The sequence below is a fragment of the Nematolebias whitei genome, chromosome 2 (assembly GCF_014905685.2).
Source record: "Nematolebias whitei isolate Nwh7 chromosome 2, NemWhi1, whole genome shotgun sequence".
Classification (NCBI taxonomy): Eukaryota; Metazoa; Chordata; class Actinopteri; order Cyprinodontiformes; family Rivulidae; genus Nematolebias; species Nematolebias whitei.
Window position 1 is genome coordinate 39324874 of NC_056499.1, and position 18711 is coordinate 39343584.

The 18711-nt window shown below is 40.4% G+C and overlaps 2 protein-coding genes across 2 annotated transcripts; one reads left to right on the top strand and one right to left on the bottom strand.

Moving 5' to 3' along the window:
- Positions 1-8796: 8796 nt before the first annotated feature.
- Positions 8797-11486, bottom strand: psma4 (proteasome 20S subunit alpha 4). Its single transcript, XM_037691794.1, has 9 exons — positions 11389-11486; positions 10991-11005; positions 10844-10886; positions 10344-10506; positions 10175-10252; positions 9784-9872; positions 9566-9696; positions 9199-9322; positions 8797-9029 (listed from the first exon to the last, which is right to left on the bottom strand). Exons 2-9 carry the CDS (start codon positions 10991-10993, stop codon positions 8875-8877), a joined length of 786 nt encoding a protein of 261 aa, XP_037547722.1. The 5' UTR covers positions 10994-11005; positions 11389-11486; the 3' UTR covers positions 8797-8874.
- Positions 11487-12871: 1385 nt separating this feature from the next.
- On the top strand, positions 12872-18270 carry LOC119424293 (solute carrier family 25 member 44). Its single transcript, XM_037691754.1, has 3 exons — positions 12872-13499; positions 13836-13963; positions 17889-18270. Exons 1-3 carry the CDS (start codon positions 12872-12874, stop codon positions 18078-18080), a joined length of 948 nt encoding a protein of 315 aa, XP_037547682.1. The 3' UTR covers positions 18081-18270.
- The last annotated feature ends 441 nt before the right edge of the window (positions 18271-18711 follow it).

Below are 18711 nucleotides of genomic sequence, written 5' to 3' on the forward strand. Positions count from 1 at the left end.
CAATCAGAAATCTCAATTTGTCCCAAGTGAAACACCCCTTGCCTGCACGAGGTGGGGGGTGTTGCATGAGAGAAGAGGAGCACTACGTCCGTAGCATCTTAGCTAGCGCGTCTGTGTTGTGCGCTGTAATACAGTTGTCGTCAGTTGTCAACCAGGGGTGGGTGGGGTGATGTTAGGATGTGTGAGAGAAGTGGAGCGTGCTCTATTCACACAAGGAGAGCTGTTGGTCAGGCTACTTCTTGTTGCTTTCTAACATAGTTATTGAATCAAGTGTTTACTCATGTAGGTAAACATAGATGTTTAACAACCTGTTAAAATACATCAGAATGCAGGAAGTGGCCAATTTTATTCAAAATTTTCTGGGGGAGGATGCGCAGACCCCCACACCAGTGTATCTCCGCCCACATTGCAAATGTTTCTTATGCCAATGGCCACCACGTTGTTCAAGCCAAGAGCCATAGTCAACACAGGGGCTAAGCATCCCTGAAGGTCAGATTGTAGAATTGCCCCTGATTGTAGCCATAAGTCATTTTAGTTTGTCTCCAGCAGCTTTCACATCCAGAGACTCAGGCTCAGTCAGAGCACCAGTTTTCAAGTTTATCACAGATTCTTAGTTGAACTTAGGTCTGGACTTTGACTGGTCCAGTCTGACAGAAGAACATGTTCTTATCGGACCCACTCCATCATAGCTCTGGCTGGATGTTTAGGATGTTGTTCTGCTGGACGGTGAACCTCTGCCTCTGTCTTCAGTCTTTTGCTGCCTCTAACAGGTTTTCTTCCAGGTTTGGCCTGTATGTGACTCTGACCTGTCCTCGCTGAAGAAAACACCCCCACAGCATGATGCTGCCACCACCATGTTTCACAGTTTCATTTAGTTTTCCGCTACATGGAGCATCTCGCACTTAGGCCAGAAACTTCTGTAGTTGTCTCACCGAGCAGCTTCTTCCACGGTTGTTTTTCTGCATTGCTCATGACAAACTGCAAACAGGATAATGGCTCATGGCGTTCTTTCAACCATGACTTCCTTCTTGCTGCTCCTCTGTGAAGGCCATATTTGTGGAGCGCACGACTACCATTTGTTTCATGGACAAATGCTCCCACCTCTGTGTGGATCTCTGCAGCTGCTCCACAATCAGTGCAGGCTTCATGGCTGCTTCTCAGACGAACGCGTTGCTGATAGTTTAAATTGACTGAGTAGGTTTTCAGCTGTGCCGTGCTCTTTCCATTTTCAGACGATGGATTGATCAGTTGACACGTTCAAACCTTGTGGTTATTGTTTTATAACCGAACACTCTTCAGGCTTCTCAGCAACTTTACCCCTGACCTGGCTGGTGTGTTCCTTGGTCTTCTTTGAAACAAACCTCCGAGGCTTTCACAGAGGAGCTTTATAAGATGATTAAATTACAAAATGGTGAACTATATTTACTAATCAGGTGATTTCTGAAGGCAAATAAATGCACTGGATTTTACCTGTATAGTAATATACTTCACATTTTCTGATTTTTTGTTTTACTTTATAAACCAGACATCAGTTTCCTTCCACTTTACAATAATGTAATGTTTGTGTTGGTCCAAAACATCAAATCCAGTAAAACATTTTGAACTTTATGGCTGTAACGTGACTAAACGTGAAGTACCCAACCATATTTGAGGTGCAGTATTTGCTCTCCTCTTCATCAACAAGTAACAAAACAATGTGAAACATACTATTCTTACAGAATCAACTTAATGTGAATGAATACAGTAGTCCCTCAATACTTTGTGGTTGGACTTTTGCAGACTCACTCTTTGACTGATTTTCAATGTAAGATTGTTTAATTGTTTCCCAGGGGCCTGGATCGCTCAGTGATCACCATGTGGCCCCTCCTTTCTCTTTCTGAGGATGTCTGTCTTAGCAGAGACACACAAAAGGGGGGCGAGCACACGGCCAGTTGTGTGTCTCTGCTGTGACAAACATCCTTAGAAAGAGAAAGGAGGGGGTGGGGTCTGTCTTTCCCCATTGCTGCTCAGGGAGCTTCAGTGAGGCAGATACCAGAGTGAGCGATATGGATGCTATTTTAAAATAATTAAGCGCGACCCGAACTGAGCCTTTAGTTCCCCTCAATGATCACTGAGCGGGCCAGGCCACCAGGAAATGTCCCGGTGCTCCTGATGGTCAGTCTGCCCCCAGACGCTGATTGGCTCACTAACCGTAGCATCAGTCTGGCTGCTCTCTTTCTCTGTGCTCTTCTAGAGCGTTTAGAAAGTTTAGAACATTGTTAAGTCAAGTCAACTTTATTTATAGAGCACATTTAAAACAGAACCTGTTATCAAAGTGCTTAACAACAACAGAACAGCAATGTTAAGAACATTGCAAGAGTGTGGGAAGGATTAATAAAGTCTTAATATATATATATATAAATACTGAAATAAATATAAAAGTCCCTACTTCGCAGACTTTCACCTATCGCGGGGGTGTCTGGAATATAACCCCACGATAAGCGAGGGACTACTGCACTGAGAGCAAGTTCACAGTCATGTGCAATCCAGCTATTACAGGAAGGTTTTCAGATTAATCAAAAACAGCTTAAATTAACTTAATTCTCAGACGAAAACTGAACAAATGGACCGATGTCAAAATAAAGTCACCAACAAGTGGTCAGAAGTGTTGCTATAATCTCAGCTAAGGAGTAAATAACCACATTAAGCAGCAGTATCAGTTGATGATGCTACAGGCCACATGCTAAGCCTTTAAGCCTGGGCGCTGCAGATAATCTTGGATTACTTTCGACTGATTTGCAGCTCAAACTCTTTGGATCGCTGACAGGATCGAGATCAAGGGCTTTAAAAAGGCAGCAAATCTCATGCTGTGGTTCCCCTCATCTGCTAACTGGTGCCTCCTCTGCTGGACTGGGGGAAAGATGACTGGACTGTGGAGACCCTCCCCTCTTTCCTGTCATCTTCAACCCTTTGTACTCCCTCTTTTCTCTCCGTTCGCTCTTCCTTCCTCCCCCTATCTCCTCCTCCTGCTCCTCCTCCAGCGCTGGCAGGATAACACAGCGGCTGCCCCTTGTTTGGATAAGTTAATGCTGAGATGTCAGCCTTGATTCTGATGTATACCACCTGCCTTGGCCTCCAGCTGACCTCGAACTCCAGCTCCCACTGCAGAGACATTCCAGTGCTTTTCTGGTGCCGTGTTTATACTGCAGCAGATTGCCCCGCTCGTCCTCTCTGCTCCATCACAAACCCGTCCCAGTACAGAGATACGAGTAACTTCTCGTAACAGGAAGTGCTTCCTTCAAACGCGTCGAATCAAATGTGGAGTATTTAGATGAAATCTGTTCATCTTGAGACTTGGAGACGGAGAAGATGAGAAGTCAGCGGGCCTTTCTGTTAACTCAGGAGGTGTGTGTGTTTCTGTGTGTGTGTGTGTGTGTGTGTGGGGGGGGGGGGGTCCAATCATCCACATGCCTTAATCCTCCCCCTCAGCCCTGCGAGGGCTCATGTGAACACCATGACCTCACTACGCCTGGCCTTTAAATGAATGAGCCCTGTTGATTTACAGTTTGGGTCCATCCCAAACAAACGACTGACGTTAAACGACGAGAAGTTTTCTTCTGAGCACTCGCACGTCAGTCTTTAATGGGCCGAAGGTGGAGTGCCAACAGAGTTTACAGGAAGGCACCAGCTGACGTCATCAGACAAACATCTACTGACACAGTTTACATCACCCGTTTGCTGCTCCGCCTGTTGATCATTTTGATTCATCCTTTAGTGTACTGTATTTTTCAGACTTAAAATCCTTTAATTTTCTTTAAAATCGACAGCGCGCCTTATGTATTAATTCTGGTTGTGCTTACTGACCTCAAACTGATTTTATGTGGTTATTGTGAAAGAGTTGAATAAAGTTTGACTTATCGGACTGTTTGTTTCGCTTGATGCTCCTATAATCCGGTGCGCCTTATGTTCCGAAAAATATGGTATTAAAAAGCTGACTGTTTAACTCCAAACAAATTTTAAAGAAAAAAAACTTGTTTACATATGAGGAACATATTAATTTATTTTTTACATTTTCACATCCTTGCTCAAATGACTGATTATTTGATAAGTTTCTGCCTAATTATTAGATAAGGAGCATTGTTAGGATCAACTATATGTCTCAGCGAGAACCTTATTTGTTACAAAAAGGTACTTTAATAAAATAATCTGCAAATATTGTAACACAACACTTCATTCTTTTTTATTTATTTCACTGTTAATCAAGCTCACATGTCTCTGTGGTTTTAATCAAAGCATATTTTACTGTTAGGCTCTCATACTTTCAGTTTACTTTAACTTTATTTATGTAAAACGATCATTTAACCCCAATGAACTCTTGTGATTTAGCTGAACAAAATCCATAAAAAAGGAGATTTAAAGAATTAATTTTTAGATTACATTTGGTTAAATCAGTAATAATTATAAAGTTTCCATATGCAGGTCACGTTTTTCTCCCTCGACACACAATATGAAACTCTCCCATCCTCTTAAACATTTAAAATCACTGTTTTTGTTGGGAAAACTCTTCAAAAATAAATTCTTTATCATTTTCAAAGGTCTAATATTAAATAAATCCACACAGACTGTGAGTTTTAATACAGCGACAGTTCACAACCCTAAAAATCTTTGGTTGAACTACTCAAACATTGCAGACACATAAATAAATAAGGGCGTAGTAAATCAACATACAGTTTATTAATGTTTCTCGTTTGAATCTTTTTAGATGGACAGATGCAGATGTGATGAAGTTGATATCTTTATGAAAACAATTTAAAACAAACAGCGCATTTAAAGTCAAAGCCCAAGTGATGGTGTGTGACGTTCATACAGAAAACAGCTTGAAATATTTAGATTCCACACACGTTCAGGATTTACAGTGAAAAGTTTCGGTCTCATTTTCCCAAAATATGGCTGAGTGAAGCAGCAACTATTAAATAAAATAATTTAAATTCACCACGAGACGAGCTGCGGAGATGTCAGGAACGAACGGGATCAGAACCTTCAGCTGGCGAGCTTCTTCTATAGAACCAGCTGGAAAATAAAGCCTGAACTTTGGTTTGATTGACCTCATACTTAGTTTACTATAATAGTTTTACGCAGCTGTTTTAGCCTTTGAATCTAAGTGATTATATTTTTATATTGTGGGAATGTTTATGAAGCATTCACTCTGTTGTGATCCATTTTTCTTCCGTACATTTTTCAGCATCTTCCTTGCTCCACAATTTTTGTACTATTTCAACAAATCATAGATTACAATGTTCAGCTCTTTCAGGCGAATGGTGCAATGACTTTTGATATTTGTGCATCTTTAGCTTTTTGAAATATTTAGCCTTTTCTGCCAGTTTTTTAATAATTGAAAATGAATTGAGCTCATTTTACATCCTTCAAATCTTTACATCTGTTTACAACCTTTTACTGCTCCTTTCACATTTGGTTCTGGTTCGGCTTCTTTCACCTTTCTTGTGCAAATTTAAACTTTTTTCAGCAACTTTCAGCTGTTTTCAGTTAATTGCCACTTTTTTTTGTGCTCATTTCCGCTTCTTTCGGCCTAATTAGGCAACATGTTCTTTCTGCTTTCTTCTGCTAATTTAAGCTTCTTCTAACTTTTCAGCTAGCCTTTTAGCTAATTTCAGCTGTTTTCAGACACAGTAAATTCAAGCTTTTCATGTTCATTTCTACTACTTTCAGCCTAATTAACTTCTTTATGCTAATTTCAGCTTATGTTCCTTTCAGCTTTTTCTGCTATTTCAGCTACTATTTAGCTCTTTTGATGGTAATTTTAATCTTTTCAGCTAATTCCACATTTTAGCTCATTTCAGCTCTTTCCACTTCCTTCTAGTAGTTTAAACTTATTTTCTGCCCTTTCAGCTACTTTTCAGCTATTATTTGCAAATTTCAGCTTTTCTTTTTATCTAATTTCCTAATCTTTGTGCTCATTTCTTCTTATTTAAACATAATTCAGCAAATATGTATCCTTTCTGTTTTCTTCTGCTAATTTAGGCTTGTTCTTCCATTTCAGCTAATTTCAGCTGTTTTTCAGCAAGTTCTTCTGCAATAAGTATTCACACTGCATTTTTGCAGGAAATGCAACATCTCTAGTTTTGTTTAAATCATGTTCTGCGTCTCCTGGTTCCTTTCTCGTGTTTGGTGTCTACCCCTGGATCCAGATGTTCCTGCCTGGCGTACGTTGCATGTTATTTATTGCTTAAAAATCACCATTTGTTACATTTATCTTTTCCCTCCAGCTGAACAACATTCGTGTGGGCTGACTGAGGCAGATGACCTTCACTTCCACCTTCGTGTATCAGAAATCTGTTTTTTGTTAAAAACCAGTCTCTCTTTTCATCAAGTTCACAACAAAATTGCACGTGTTGATCTTAATAATGACATAACTTTGACCCTCCTCTGTAAATGACTCGTGTCACAAATTGGCTTCAAATAATAAAAATAAACAAAACAGTTTAGTTGCAATAAAATGCCTTTACAACGTTTAAGTCCTAATGTACTGTTTGGATGTTTGTTATGAATTTAACAAGGAACGAAGCGCTGCGATCTACGTGTAGCTGCAAAATCTTTCCCCTCATGTCAGTATTAATACAAATGTTATGTACAGTAAGTGTAAGAGTGTTTTGACGTGTAACTTCTGTTGGGAACAGTGAGGCCAGAGTCAAAACAAAGTGAGCAGGAGGGGTGTTTTTACACCCCGGACAAAAGAATGGACTGAAGTTCTGGAGAAACAAGTGAAAAAGTGTGAACTTGTGCTCAAACTACACGAATGGTCAGTAAGAAGCTGCGGATTATCTGTGGGAGCTGAGTTTTCATGTTGCAGTACGGTGTCGCATATCAGAAGTAATTTATTGTTAATAACTTCAGAGTTGGAGACATCGTCCTCCTCTAATCTGTCAACAAACTGTTTTGTAATTTGTACACAGACAACCTGCTCTGGTGGCTTCAAACATAAGAAGAAAAGAGATGAACTGGAGCAGCGCCGAGGTCGAGGGCCATAAATTAGCCTCCGCAGTTTAACCTCAGAGTGGCCATGTTCCTGCAGCAGCAGCTGCTTTCAATCCACCCCTGACCACCTACATGGTGTGGAGCTGCTCGCATCGACACCCGCTCCCCGCCCGACAAAATGATGTTAGGAAAAAAAATGCACAAATGTTTGAAAAGTCTAAACTGATGAACTCCCAGTTACTTCTCGTACGTGGTGTCTGACTTCTGTGAGCCTTCTCCACCGTTTGGACACAGAAATATCATTGGATGCTGCGTTTGATGTAATCCTGTATTTGTGGGGATGGTTGTGTTTGGAGAACAAACACTTTGATCATAAAGTCCTGCTATTTTAAGCAAACACCAAAATCAAATCAGGACATTTAAACAGTGAGCTGTATCACCACCAGGTGGTGGGAACAGAACATTAAAACTCAGAAATTAAACTGCTGCAGAAAACATTTGGTCTGTTACAAAAAAAGAGAAATATTGTGATTAATGACAAATATAAATTCTTGTGTGACATTTTCTTTGAAGAAATGTCCGTCACAAATTTAAATTTGTTTCTGTCTGATTGCCTTATTGTTGCTCATTTACACAACAGTGCGTTTATTGACTCAACCAGTGTTGCCTTCAACATTTTAATTATTTCATTTACAGTTTAAAATTAATATGTCACACATAAATAAAGTTCTGAATGAAAAGGTGTAGTTTGAAGAAAAAACCTTATCTAGTCTACCCCTTCTCCCAAAAGTCAATCTACATATTTAGATCGGTACGCAGCTATTATTAAATAGCTGTTGTGTTATTTCAACTATTCACATGTCAGAATGTTCAGCTCATTCCTGCTGAGACATTTAGTATTTATATACAAATTTTACTTTTTGAAATATTCTGCTTTTCTCATTGAAAATGAACGGAGCTCTCTCCACATCCTTCAAACTCTTTGAGCTGTTTACATTTTTCTGCTCATTTCAGATTTTTTTTTCTCATTTTAACTCATTTCTACTATTCATTTGCTAATTTCCCCTTTAGTGATTCCATCTATTATCTTTATCTGCTTCTTCCTTTTTGGGTCACGGGGGTCACTGGTGCCCATGTCCAGCAGTCACTGTGCGAGAGGCGGGGGACAACACCCTGGACATGTCTCCAGTCCATCACAGGGACACACAGAGACAAACAACCATTCACTCTCTCACTCACACCTAGAGACAATTTAGAGTTACCAATCAGCCTAACATGCATGTTGTTGGGTCTGTGGGAGGAAACTCATGCATGCACGTAGTGAACATGCTAACTTCAAGCAGAATGACCCCCCAGCCGGGATTTAATCTGTAACCTTCTTGCTGAGAGGCAGCAGCTCTACCATCTGAGCCATCCTTGGTAATTCTGCTAATTTCTGATTTTTTTGGTCATCTATTCAATCTCTCTGCATATTTCAGTTTATTTTGTTCTGTTTTCAGTAAACGTTATGTTCAAATTAAACTCCCATTAAGAGTTTAGGGATGAAACCTTGTCAGACTGGTTTCTGCAACATTCACACTACATTTCGACAGGAAACGCTAATTTTCTAGTTATTAATTCTTGTTGATCTTGAGGTAAACTTAAATTTACGAGTAAACAAATTTTATTTTCAAATCATAGTTTAATTTTGAAATGAACTAAGAGTTCTCCTTTAATAATAGTCAGTTATCTTAAAATTAAGTAGAATGACACCAAGCCGTAATGTTTTCTGTGAAATGAGATGAATTTGTGATAAAGACACGAACGTGACCACACTGGTCAGTTTCTCAGAGTTTATTGTAAAAGACAAAACAATACAGGAATTAATGAAACAGCTGGGGAATTGTTGTTTTTTTGTCTGTCTTATTTGTCTTTCTCCTTTTGCTCCTTTTCTTTTTTGTCTTTTTCAGCCTTGGCCTCTTCTGCCTCGTGACGTTTGATGAGTTCCTCGACCTCCTTCTGTTTCAGCACCTTGATTTTTGTTTTTCCATCTTCACGCGTCAAGGTGGCGATCTCAACTGTAAGGGTCAGCACAACACAGATCTTGTGTTTATGTTTTGATCAGGGCACCTAAAAATCTTAAATTCTACTTTAAATTTTAGACGGATGTGTGCAATATTAGTTTACTAGAGCTCCTATCTGACAGAACAAAGGCTCTGATGAAACAGAAGATTGTTTCAACCTTACCTTTCTCCGCTGAGAGCTTGCTGACATCCATTGTTTTGTTGAGGACTTTGACGGCTAAAGCCAGAGCAGAAGAAAGGGTCATCTCCCCCTCTTTGTAGTCCTGCTTCAACATGGAGACTGCAGCCTGACGCCAAAACATCCACAAATCAGACAACAAGCAAGGAACTAAAGAATGAGTCTGAAAAATTGACTTGACTTTTGCTCAAACTGCTACGATTTTATTGAAAACGAAACCAAATTTTATGAGATTTCTCAAATTTGGTAACCGTTTCCTCCAATCAGCAGAAAAGAAAGTCTGCTTTCCAGAATCAGAGCTACAAAAACATTTTAATTTCACATCGCCTGTGTAAGGTTGTTACAAACTTACAGCACTGTTGTTGCCAATGCAGGTTGCTTTCCAGCCTCCATAGTTGCCGCTGGGGTCACTCTGGTACAACTGGAACCCGTAGTGTTTGTCCCAACCGATGTAGAGCAGAGAGACACCGAATGGTCTCTTACCTGTGAAAACAAACATCACAGGTGAGCCCCACAACATGTTGACTCAGAATGGACACCTCCAGCAACATGAAGCAGACGGCATCAAACCTCCGAACTGTGTGTAGGCTTGCTTGATGTCACACAGAGTTGTCACCAGCTGCTCACATGGTATTGGTTCCTGGTACTGCAATAAATACCTGAAGAGAAGTGGAACACAGCCGTCATGGCACATTTTGAGAAGCTATACGTGAAACGAGTTTCAAACCACAACTCTTAAACAAATCTAGCTTGTTGTCATCTGGGTGATTAATCCCCGCATTTCAACAAACTACCGTATGTATCATTTTGAAGCTTTTGAGATGGATCATTTGAAAATAAAAACTCAGTACTGGAAAAACTCTTTGTTGTGATTCAATTTGTCAATATGGGTTACATAAAAAGGAAAACAACAACAATAAAGTTGGTAAAAGTGGTCGGCTGAGCTTCTCGTAGCACTGACCTCTGTGCAATTTGCCGCAGCTCGTTTGTCAGTACGTTTGCATCTGACGTGATCCCAGCAACACTGCACGCCATATCTCTAAAACGATGAACACAAACAAATTAGCCTCCCTCTCCGTAAATAAGAATGAACACTTTACGGTCAGAAAGCTATAGTCTAAGTCACACACTCGTTGAGCTTGTAGATCTTCTCAGAGAAAAAAACTTCATCCAGCAGTTTGTGGATGTTGCGTCTCTCTGCAGCTAGCAGCACTCCATCGTTGGCCAGAATCCCCAGGCACGTTCCAGCATGACCGATAGCCTCCATGGCGTACTCCACCTGATACAGGCGTCCTGTAATTTACAGGCAATTGGTTTTTAGTAAGCAAAATTAAAACCTTATTAGTTTAATTAGTTAATAATATGTTACAAAGTCTAATTAGAGTGACCAAAGGCTAAGATTGCCAAACTGAAGCTTGACGTCAGTGTTTTATCATTAAAAAAAACAACTAAACAACAATAGTAACAACATTTCTCTTTGCAAATGTTTTCAGATTTGTAATGCAGTTCAAATAGCAAATTTAATTTGTCTGTAGTTGAAGCTTGTTCTATTTATTAAACAATAAGTGTTGAGTCCATTTAACAAAGTTTAGTGTGATTAAGAATTAAATTAAATAAAAACCAGACTTGCCTTCAGGTGAAAATATGGTTGTCCTAGAGTCATATCTGCGAGACTAAACAAAAACAAAATTATACACAAGTAACGACTGATAGATATGTTAATACAAATAAAATACTATGAATTGTTGCAAGACATAAATGTAAGGCAGCTACTAACCATTTTCTCAGGTCACTGGATGTGTCATGAAAAACAAAAAAGGCGAGTTATTTATTGTATTAAAGAGCCGGAATCAGGAGGAAAGAACAGTAACTAATTTTATTATAATTACAGTCAGAACATCGCTAATGCCACAGACACTAATAAAAACGTATTAAATCAGAACTTTACCCAAATAAATGTAAGAAAAGGCTTCATAAAGCCTATAAAACAGATTATCTCAGTTGTAGCTAAGTGCTGCACCAGAATGAATCTGCAATATCGCATCATGCTAGCATGCTAACCGACCACTTCCTATGTAAAGTCTTTTAGTAAGACCAACCACACGACCGAGGAAATAAAACTATGTGTAGTTAAAACCCAGCACAACAGGTATTTAGGCATTACTTCACTGTTACCTGAAATAAAACCGTATAACTTGTCGCACGGTTACTCAGACTGGAAGCTCCGCTGCTACTTTCAGTTTGATGTTTCCTCGCATGTCCACCGGTGTCCCGTCAGGAAACATATCGCTCAGCAGCGCCACCTGTTAGCGGGAGGACCGATTGACAAGTTAAAATATGTATCAGTAAAGAACATGAAATATAATAGATAAAAGACTATTTAATTCTAGGCACATTGCAAATGCAAAATCCGATGCTCGTGCTTCTACAGACGATCAGAATAAAAGCTAAGAACAAAGTTAATGTATTATCAGAAGGTGGCGGTAATGCGCCTTTATCGATACCACTTACTACCGAAGAAGAAGAAGAGCGCTTGCACGTGATTGGTTGACTGGGCAGCATGGCGTTTGAATGGGAGCAGGAAGAGCTATGACAACAGGCCACTGAGGAGGTTATTCGTCATTTAGTGAAGTTTGCTAGAGTTACAGGGGTTCAGATCACAGTAAGACTTGGTTTGAGGACCCTAAATATATCCAGTGTGGCCTTATAAATAAAATTTTGTTTTGGAAAGGTAGGTCATAATTTGTTTATTTTCAGCAATGCTAATGCTAATTCTTGTTAGTCGAACACCGGTTAGCCAGTCATGCGAACATGTTCCGGTAGAAGCTAATATATTTGACAAAACGTCAATGTTTTTAGATGATCGACTGTTTTATTGTAATTAGTGTCATTGGTAAATACACGACCATTTCTTTCACCGGCTCGGGAACACCGTGTCCTCTGGACTCAGGAGATGTTTTTGATATTGGGCTGTTCAACAAAAACACATTTTTACTGAAAACATCACAAAAACACCTCGAATCCATGTTGTCCAAGGCCACTTGTTTTCTTTAGGTCACTAATGTTAGCTTCAACGTACCGTGACCTTTGATTTATCATGTTGTAACCAGAGATAAGTGAATTATTACAGCCCAAGTAGCTTTAAATTAACCTGCTTTTATGCTCAGAGATGTTCAGATTAAAGATGGATGCATGTATAATCATGATCATTTGAGTATATCTCCCGATAGAATCAACTAATCATGATGATTACAAAGTAATGTTAAAATATTCAATTCTTTACTTCCATAACAACACAGTTTATTGCAGTTTGAGCAGATGCTCACATTAAAAAAGTGATTCAATTATTGGTGTTTGTTTTCTTATTGATTTTTACTCAACTTGTTAGGAGTGGGTTTTGAATGAACTTAATCTGCTCTGTTGGTTAAAAAGTGGCACCAGTAGTTCTCCATCTGTGATCATATACATATTGTTAGCTGTCAGAAGACCACGAGAATGTTAAATTATTATTATTATTTTACTGTGGCTGAACAGTGTAGTTGTAAACCATAATCCAGAATTAAATTACTCAGTTTTCTACCTCAGGAGAAAATTAAACGTTTGATAATCTCTCTGTTATGTTATACAGTCTGATGAGGGGCCGTCTACAACTGGCAGGATGCAGCAGAAAAGGAACATCCAGATCATTGAGTGGGAGGACCTTGATAAAAGGAAGTTCTACTCTTTTGGGATATTTATGACAATGACCATCCGGGCCACCGTCTACCCAGCTACACTGATCCGCACTCGGTTGCAAGTGCAGAGAGGAAAGTCGCTCTACAGTGGCACTTTTGACGCCTTCTTCAAGATTCTGCGGACGGAGGGAGTACGGGGCCTGTACCGCGGCTTTATGGTTAACACCTTCACACTAATCTCGGGCCAGGCTTACATCACCACCTATGAGCTGGTGAGGAAATATGTTTCCCAGTATTCGGAGGACAATACAGTAAAATCGCTTGTGGCAGGGGGCTCTGCTTCCCTGGTTGCTCAGAGCATCACGGTACCCATAGACGTGGTGTCTCAGCAGCTGATGATGCAGGGCCAAGGGCAGCACCTCACTCGCTTTCATCTCACTACTGACTCAGACGCTGGAAAGGCAAAAAAGGTTTTTGGACAAACCAGGAACATTGTGACTCAGATTTTTGCTGCAGATGGCTTCCGGGGATTCTACAGGGGATATGTGGCTTCTTTGCTGACCTATATCCCAAACAGTGCAGTCTGGTGGCCTTTCTACCACTTTTATGCTGGTAAGCTCCTAAACCAGTGTGTTTTTCCTTTTCAGTTGATTTTCACAGTGTGAGGTGGGAGCCTCGTAGCAGACGAGGCTCATTGACTGTGAGGGAAATCTGAATTTGTTTAAATAATTGTGATATTATAGATATTCATTACGATCTAGGTAATATGAATGTTTCCCCCCAGGCGTTATCTAATTATACTCAGCACTCGTCAAAACAGAAAAGACAGATTGCTTTTGTCAGAACAGAAAGGGGTGATTTAGTTATACACACAGTAGAAGTACAACTTAATTATTTCAATTATTTTGAGGGCAGTTATGAAGTATTTGTCTTGTCCAATGTCAACAGAGCAGCTCTCCAAATTGGCTCCCAGTGACTGCCCCCACCTGGTCCTTCAAGCCATGGCCGGACCTTTAGCTGCTGCCACTGCCTCCACCGTCACCAACCCAATGGATGTGGTCAGAGCCAGAGTACAGGTAGCTCAACATTTAACTTTAATATGTCTAATCCTACAGTGTGTTCAGTTCTGTGGTGGTTTATCCCAACAGAAAACTGACTGGAATGGCAGAGTCCATCATGTTATTTTAATTTATTAATTTCTCTGATACACTATAATAGTAATTATTTAGCTTTATAGCTTGATGCATGACTATATTATTGTTAAAAAATATACAGTGAGGAAAATAAGTATTTGAGCACTCTGCGACTTTGCAAGTTCTCCCACTTAGAAATCATGGAGGGGTCTGAATTTTCATCTTAGGTGCATGTCCACTGTGAGAGACATGATCTAAAACAAAAAATCCAGAAATAACAATGTAAAATTTTTTAAATAATTTATTTGTGTGTTACTGCTGCAAATAAGTATTTGAACACCTGTGAAAATCAATGTTAATATTTGGTACAGTAGTCTTTGTTTGCAGTTACAGAGGTCAAAGGTTTCCTGTAGTTTTTCACCAGGTCTGCACAAACTGCAGCAGAGATTTTGTTCCATTCCTCCACACAGATCTTCTCTAGATCAGCCAGGTTTGAGCTCCCTCCAAAGATTTTCTATAGGGTTTATGTCTGGAGACTGGCTAGGCCACTCCAGAACCTTGATGTGCTTCTTACGGAGCCACTCCTTGGTTCTCCTGGCTGTGAGCTTCAGGTCATTGTCATGTTGGAAGACCCAGCCTCGACCCATCTTCAATGTTCTAACTGAGGGAATGAGGTTGTTCTCCAAAATCTCTCACTACATGGCCCTGGCCATCCTCTCCTTAATACAGTGCAGTCGTCCTGTCCCATGTGCAGAAAAACACCCCCAAAGCATGATGCTTCCACCCCCATGCTTCACAGTAGGGATGGTGTTTTTGGGATGGTACTCGTCATTCTTAGTCCTCCAAACACGGCGAGTAGAATTAAGACCAAAAGTTATATTTTGGTCTCATGTGACCACAGAACTTTCTCCCATGACTCCTCTGGATCATCCAAATGGTCATGGGCAAACTTAAGACGGGTCTGGACGTGTGCTGATTTAAGCAGGGGAACCTTCCGTGCCATGCATGATTTTAAACTATGACGTCTTAGTGTATTACCCACAGTAACCATGGAACCAGTGGTGCCAGCTCTCTTCAGGTCATTGACCAGCTCCTCCTGTGTAGTTCTGGGCTGATTCTTCACCTTTCTTAGGATCATTGATACGCCACGAGGTAGTGATGTTACCTCTAACACCGAAGCTTCAAAGCATGCTTCAAACTCGATAGGGTAGTTATGGTGAAGCATTGGGCCGGAGCTCGCTTCATGTGACGTCACCGATGACGTGTGAACCACTTCACTGCTTCATTCAGACCGAGTCAGCTGACTGCTTCGAGTTGACAGGTGGAGTTTCAATCATTTGGCGCGATTCAGTGTATTTAAGATGCTCAAGCCCCGGTTCACATCCCCGTTCTTCACGTATTATACTTTACAAACAGCTCTTGTTTTTTATATTCAGACAGTGGTTCATTTGAGTCGGATCCTGTCAGAACAAGATCCTGGAACTCTATCATTTTGACCGCTCAGATCCGCCAACTCCGCCCCTAAAAGTCCAAAGTCATTGCGCATTTTTATTTTGATTATTTATTAAAAGTACGAGTGGATGTTCTGTCCGCGCCACGCTCCTGCCAGCAGAGACACGGACTGCATGTCCTGCAGGGAGCGTCTTCATCCTCCTCCAGCTGTGCGCCCTGAGACAGGTGTTTTACGCACAGCGTCTCCAGACAACTCTGCAGGACGCAAGCACAACTGCTGTCGGAACTCCTGCATACATTACAGTGCATAACATTTCAGACAGAATAAATAAGCTTACAGTAAAAAAAGAAAAAAGGAGTGAAATGTTTGATGTGTATTACATCAAGTATCAAAACAACAGCACTAATTAGTCAAAGCGACCAAAATGTTGAAAAGACAATTTATCTAAAATAAATGGACGGATGGCAGTGAGATTGGAGCAGAACACACAGGACTGAATTCAGCTGAGAAGAGTTCAGGTTGGCTGTGTGTGTGTGTGTGTGTGTGTGTGGGTGGGGGGGGGGGGTTAGGACACCTGACAGATTGTCAAGGATGTGCGTTCACACACAGGCTTGTTAATTGTTGCTCTCTAAAATAGTAATTTCAATTCAACCTTTATTTATACAGGTTTAGCCTTGAGCCTCGTCAAGAGAGACCTCTTTTTAACCAGTTTATTCAAATGTTTAACAAACTGTTAAAATACACCAAAATGCAGGAAATGGCATCTCTTTTATTCCAATTTTTTCTGGGGGAGGACACACGGACCCTATATTTAAATATACATAAATATATACTATATTACACCACTAGATGTCACTGAAATGAACCTTTGAATGAATGAACCCAAGTTCAATACAATTGGCAAAGTGGTTCAATACTGCTTTATTGCTTCATTTGGCCATCACTACCACGAGGTGAGATCTTGCATGGAGCCCCAGTCTGAGGGAGGTTGACAGTCATGTTTAGCTTCTTCCATTTTCTAATAATTGCTCCAACACTTGATCTTTTTTCATCAAGCTGCTTGACAATTGCCCCGTAGCTCTTTCCAGCCTTGTGGAGGTCTACAATTTTGTCTCTGGTGTCTTTGGACAGCTCTTTGGTCTCAGCCATGTTAGTAGTTGGAGTCTTACTGACTGTGTGGGGTGGACAGGTGTCTTTATGCAGCTAACCACCTCAAACAGGTGCTTCAAATTCAGAATAATAAGTGGAGTGGAGGTGGACGTTATAGAGGAGGACTAACAGGTCTTTGAGGGCCAGAACTGTTGCTGACTGGCAGCTGTTCAAATACTTATTTATAGCAGTAACACGCAAATAAATCATTAAAAAAATCATACATTGTGATTTCCAGATTTTTATTTTTTAGATCATGTCTCTCACAGTGGACATGCACCTAAGATGAACATTTCAGACCCTGCCATGATTTCTAAGTGGGAGAACTTGCAAAGTCACAGGGTGTTCAAATACTTATTTTTCCTCACTGTATATCAGGAAGCTTTTCTTGTCTTGTTCCAAAAAGTAAAAGTACTGTTTCAAGGAGAAAATACAAAAATGAAATAAAGAAATAAAAACACTGTGTGGAGGATGGTATTAGGTCATTAGCAGCAGCATTTAGAGACAGCTGTGACTGAGTGGTTAGCGCTGTTGTCCTCCAATGCAAGAGTTGGGGGTTCGATTCCACCAACAGTCACATGCTGATGTGTCCCTGGGCAAGACACTGAACCCCTCATTCCCTCTGATGTGTGTCCCATCGGTGTATGAATGTGATAAGCTCTGATTAGTCTTGTACAGATCTAGTAGAGTACTGTATGAATGGTAAATGAGGACACAGATTGTGTTGTAAAGAGCTTTCACAAATCATAGTTAAGAGACTAATCAGTGTTAGATCACATTCATACACTGATGGGACACACATGGGAGGCAATGAGGGGTTCAGTGTCTTGCCCAGGGACACTTCAACATACGAATCGAACCTCCAACTCTCCCACTGGAGGACGACTGCTCTAACCACTCAGCCACAGCCGCCCCTAGTATTTTTAGTGCAAGCAAATGTTTTTATTCGAGAAAAGCTTAACACAACCATGTTGTAAATTATTACTGGTTTGTTATGTCATTTAAAATTAAGATTGATAAAAAAAAATGAGAACAAAAAGATGACAAAATGTTTTCTCATGATTACTCATCACAAGGACTGTCAGCATTTCTAAACGGCATCTTGAAAACTGATTATTTTTCACTGTAATGTAGTTGATTGAACAAAATGTGGAAATTGTACACGTTATACAAAACAACAATGTATAATTCAGTCTGTCAGCCAGATTGAGACTGGTTTGTTCTGGTTTGTGGTTTAAATAATAAGACCGCGTTGTGCTGGTTTAGGTTGAAGGGAGAGCTTCAGTCATCGAGACGTTCAGGCAGCTGATCCAAGAGGAGGGCTTCTGGGGATTAACCAAAGGACTGTCGGCACGCATCATTTCATCCACACCCACTGCCATCGTCATGGTTGTCGGCTACGAGGCGCTGAAAAAACTGAGCCTGCGTCCTGAGCTGGTGGACTCGAGGCATTGGTAAAACGCTACCCGAGCAGGCGGGACAACTACGGACCAGGTGCCATTTTTAACCCTCGTCTTTAACTCGAACTTCCTGAGAGCGCTCGGGGTTAAAGACGGGTTTGTTCCAGATGAGACCGTGTGAGAACATGCAGAGTTATTTTAAACTTTGACGTTTTACATTTAAACTTGTGTTTGGCCACTCTGTCCAACTTGTCATTTAAAAGCACAGAGAGTTGTGAGCGTGTTGCTGCTGAACCGGTTTATTGCTGCAACATCGAAGCAGCAAAGCAAGGTGGTTTCCATTCAAACGTAAATTTATTTGATATGTTTGGTCATTTTTGATTTCAGTTATGTTCAAGTATCTGTTTGTTAAAAAGTGAAACTGATTGTGTGTGACTGTGTGTGTTGTCCACCCTAACCTAAGGTGTTTCGACTGAGGTCATACATCTTAAAAAGACACTCATGTCAGCAGTAAACAAAAGTTTTTGGCGTTTTATGCCAAACTGGCTTTTGATGATCTTTTTTTTAAATGCTCTGTTATAGACAATCTGATTTTTGTTATAAGTGAGTAAACACCAGCCAGAAGAAAGAGAATCTGTAACTTTGTCATTTTGGGGTTAAAGTTCTTCCATACATCACAAATATCTTAA

What these genes read in the sequence shown, in the direction of transcription:
- psma4 (XM_037691794.1), bottom strand. An exon ending in AACCATATTTTCACCTGAAG is followed by an intron (nt 10,507 to 10,843) that starts GCAAGTCTGGTT and finishes TGTAAATTACAG; the next exon opens with GACGCCTGTATCAGGTGGAG. An exon ending in AAGATCTACAAGCTCAACGA is followed by an intron (nt 10,253 to 10,343) that starts GTGTGTGACTTA and finishes TCATCGTTTTAG; the next exon opens with AGATATGGCGTGCAGTGTTG.
- LOC119424293 (XM_037691754.1), top strand. Translation starts at nt 12,872, where the DNA reads ATGCAGCAGAAAAGGAACATCCAGATCATTGAGTGGGAGGACCTTGAT. An exon ending in TTTCTACCACTTTTATGCTG is followed by an intron (nt 13,500 to 13,835) that starts GTAAGCTCCTAA and finishes CAATGTCAACAG; the next exon opens with AGCAGCTCTCCAAATTGGCT. An exon ending in TGGTCAGAGCCAGAGTACAG is followed by an intron (nt 13,964 to 17,888) that starts GTAGCTCAACAT and finishes GTGCTGGTTTAG; the next exon opens with GTTGAAGGGAGAGCTTCAGT.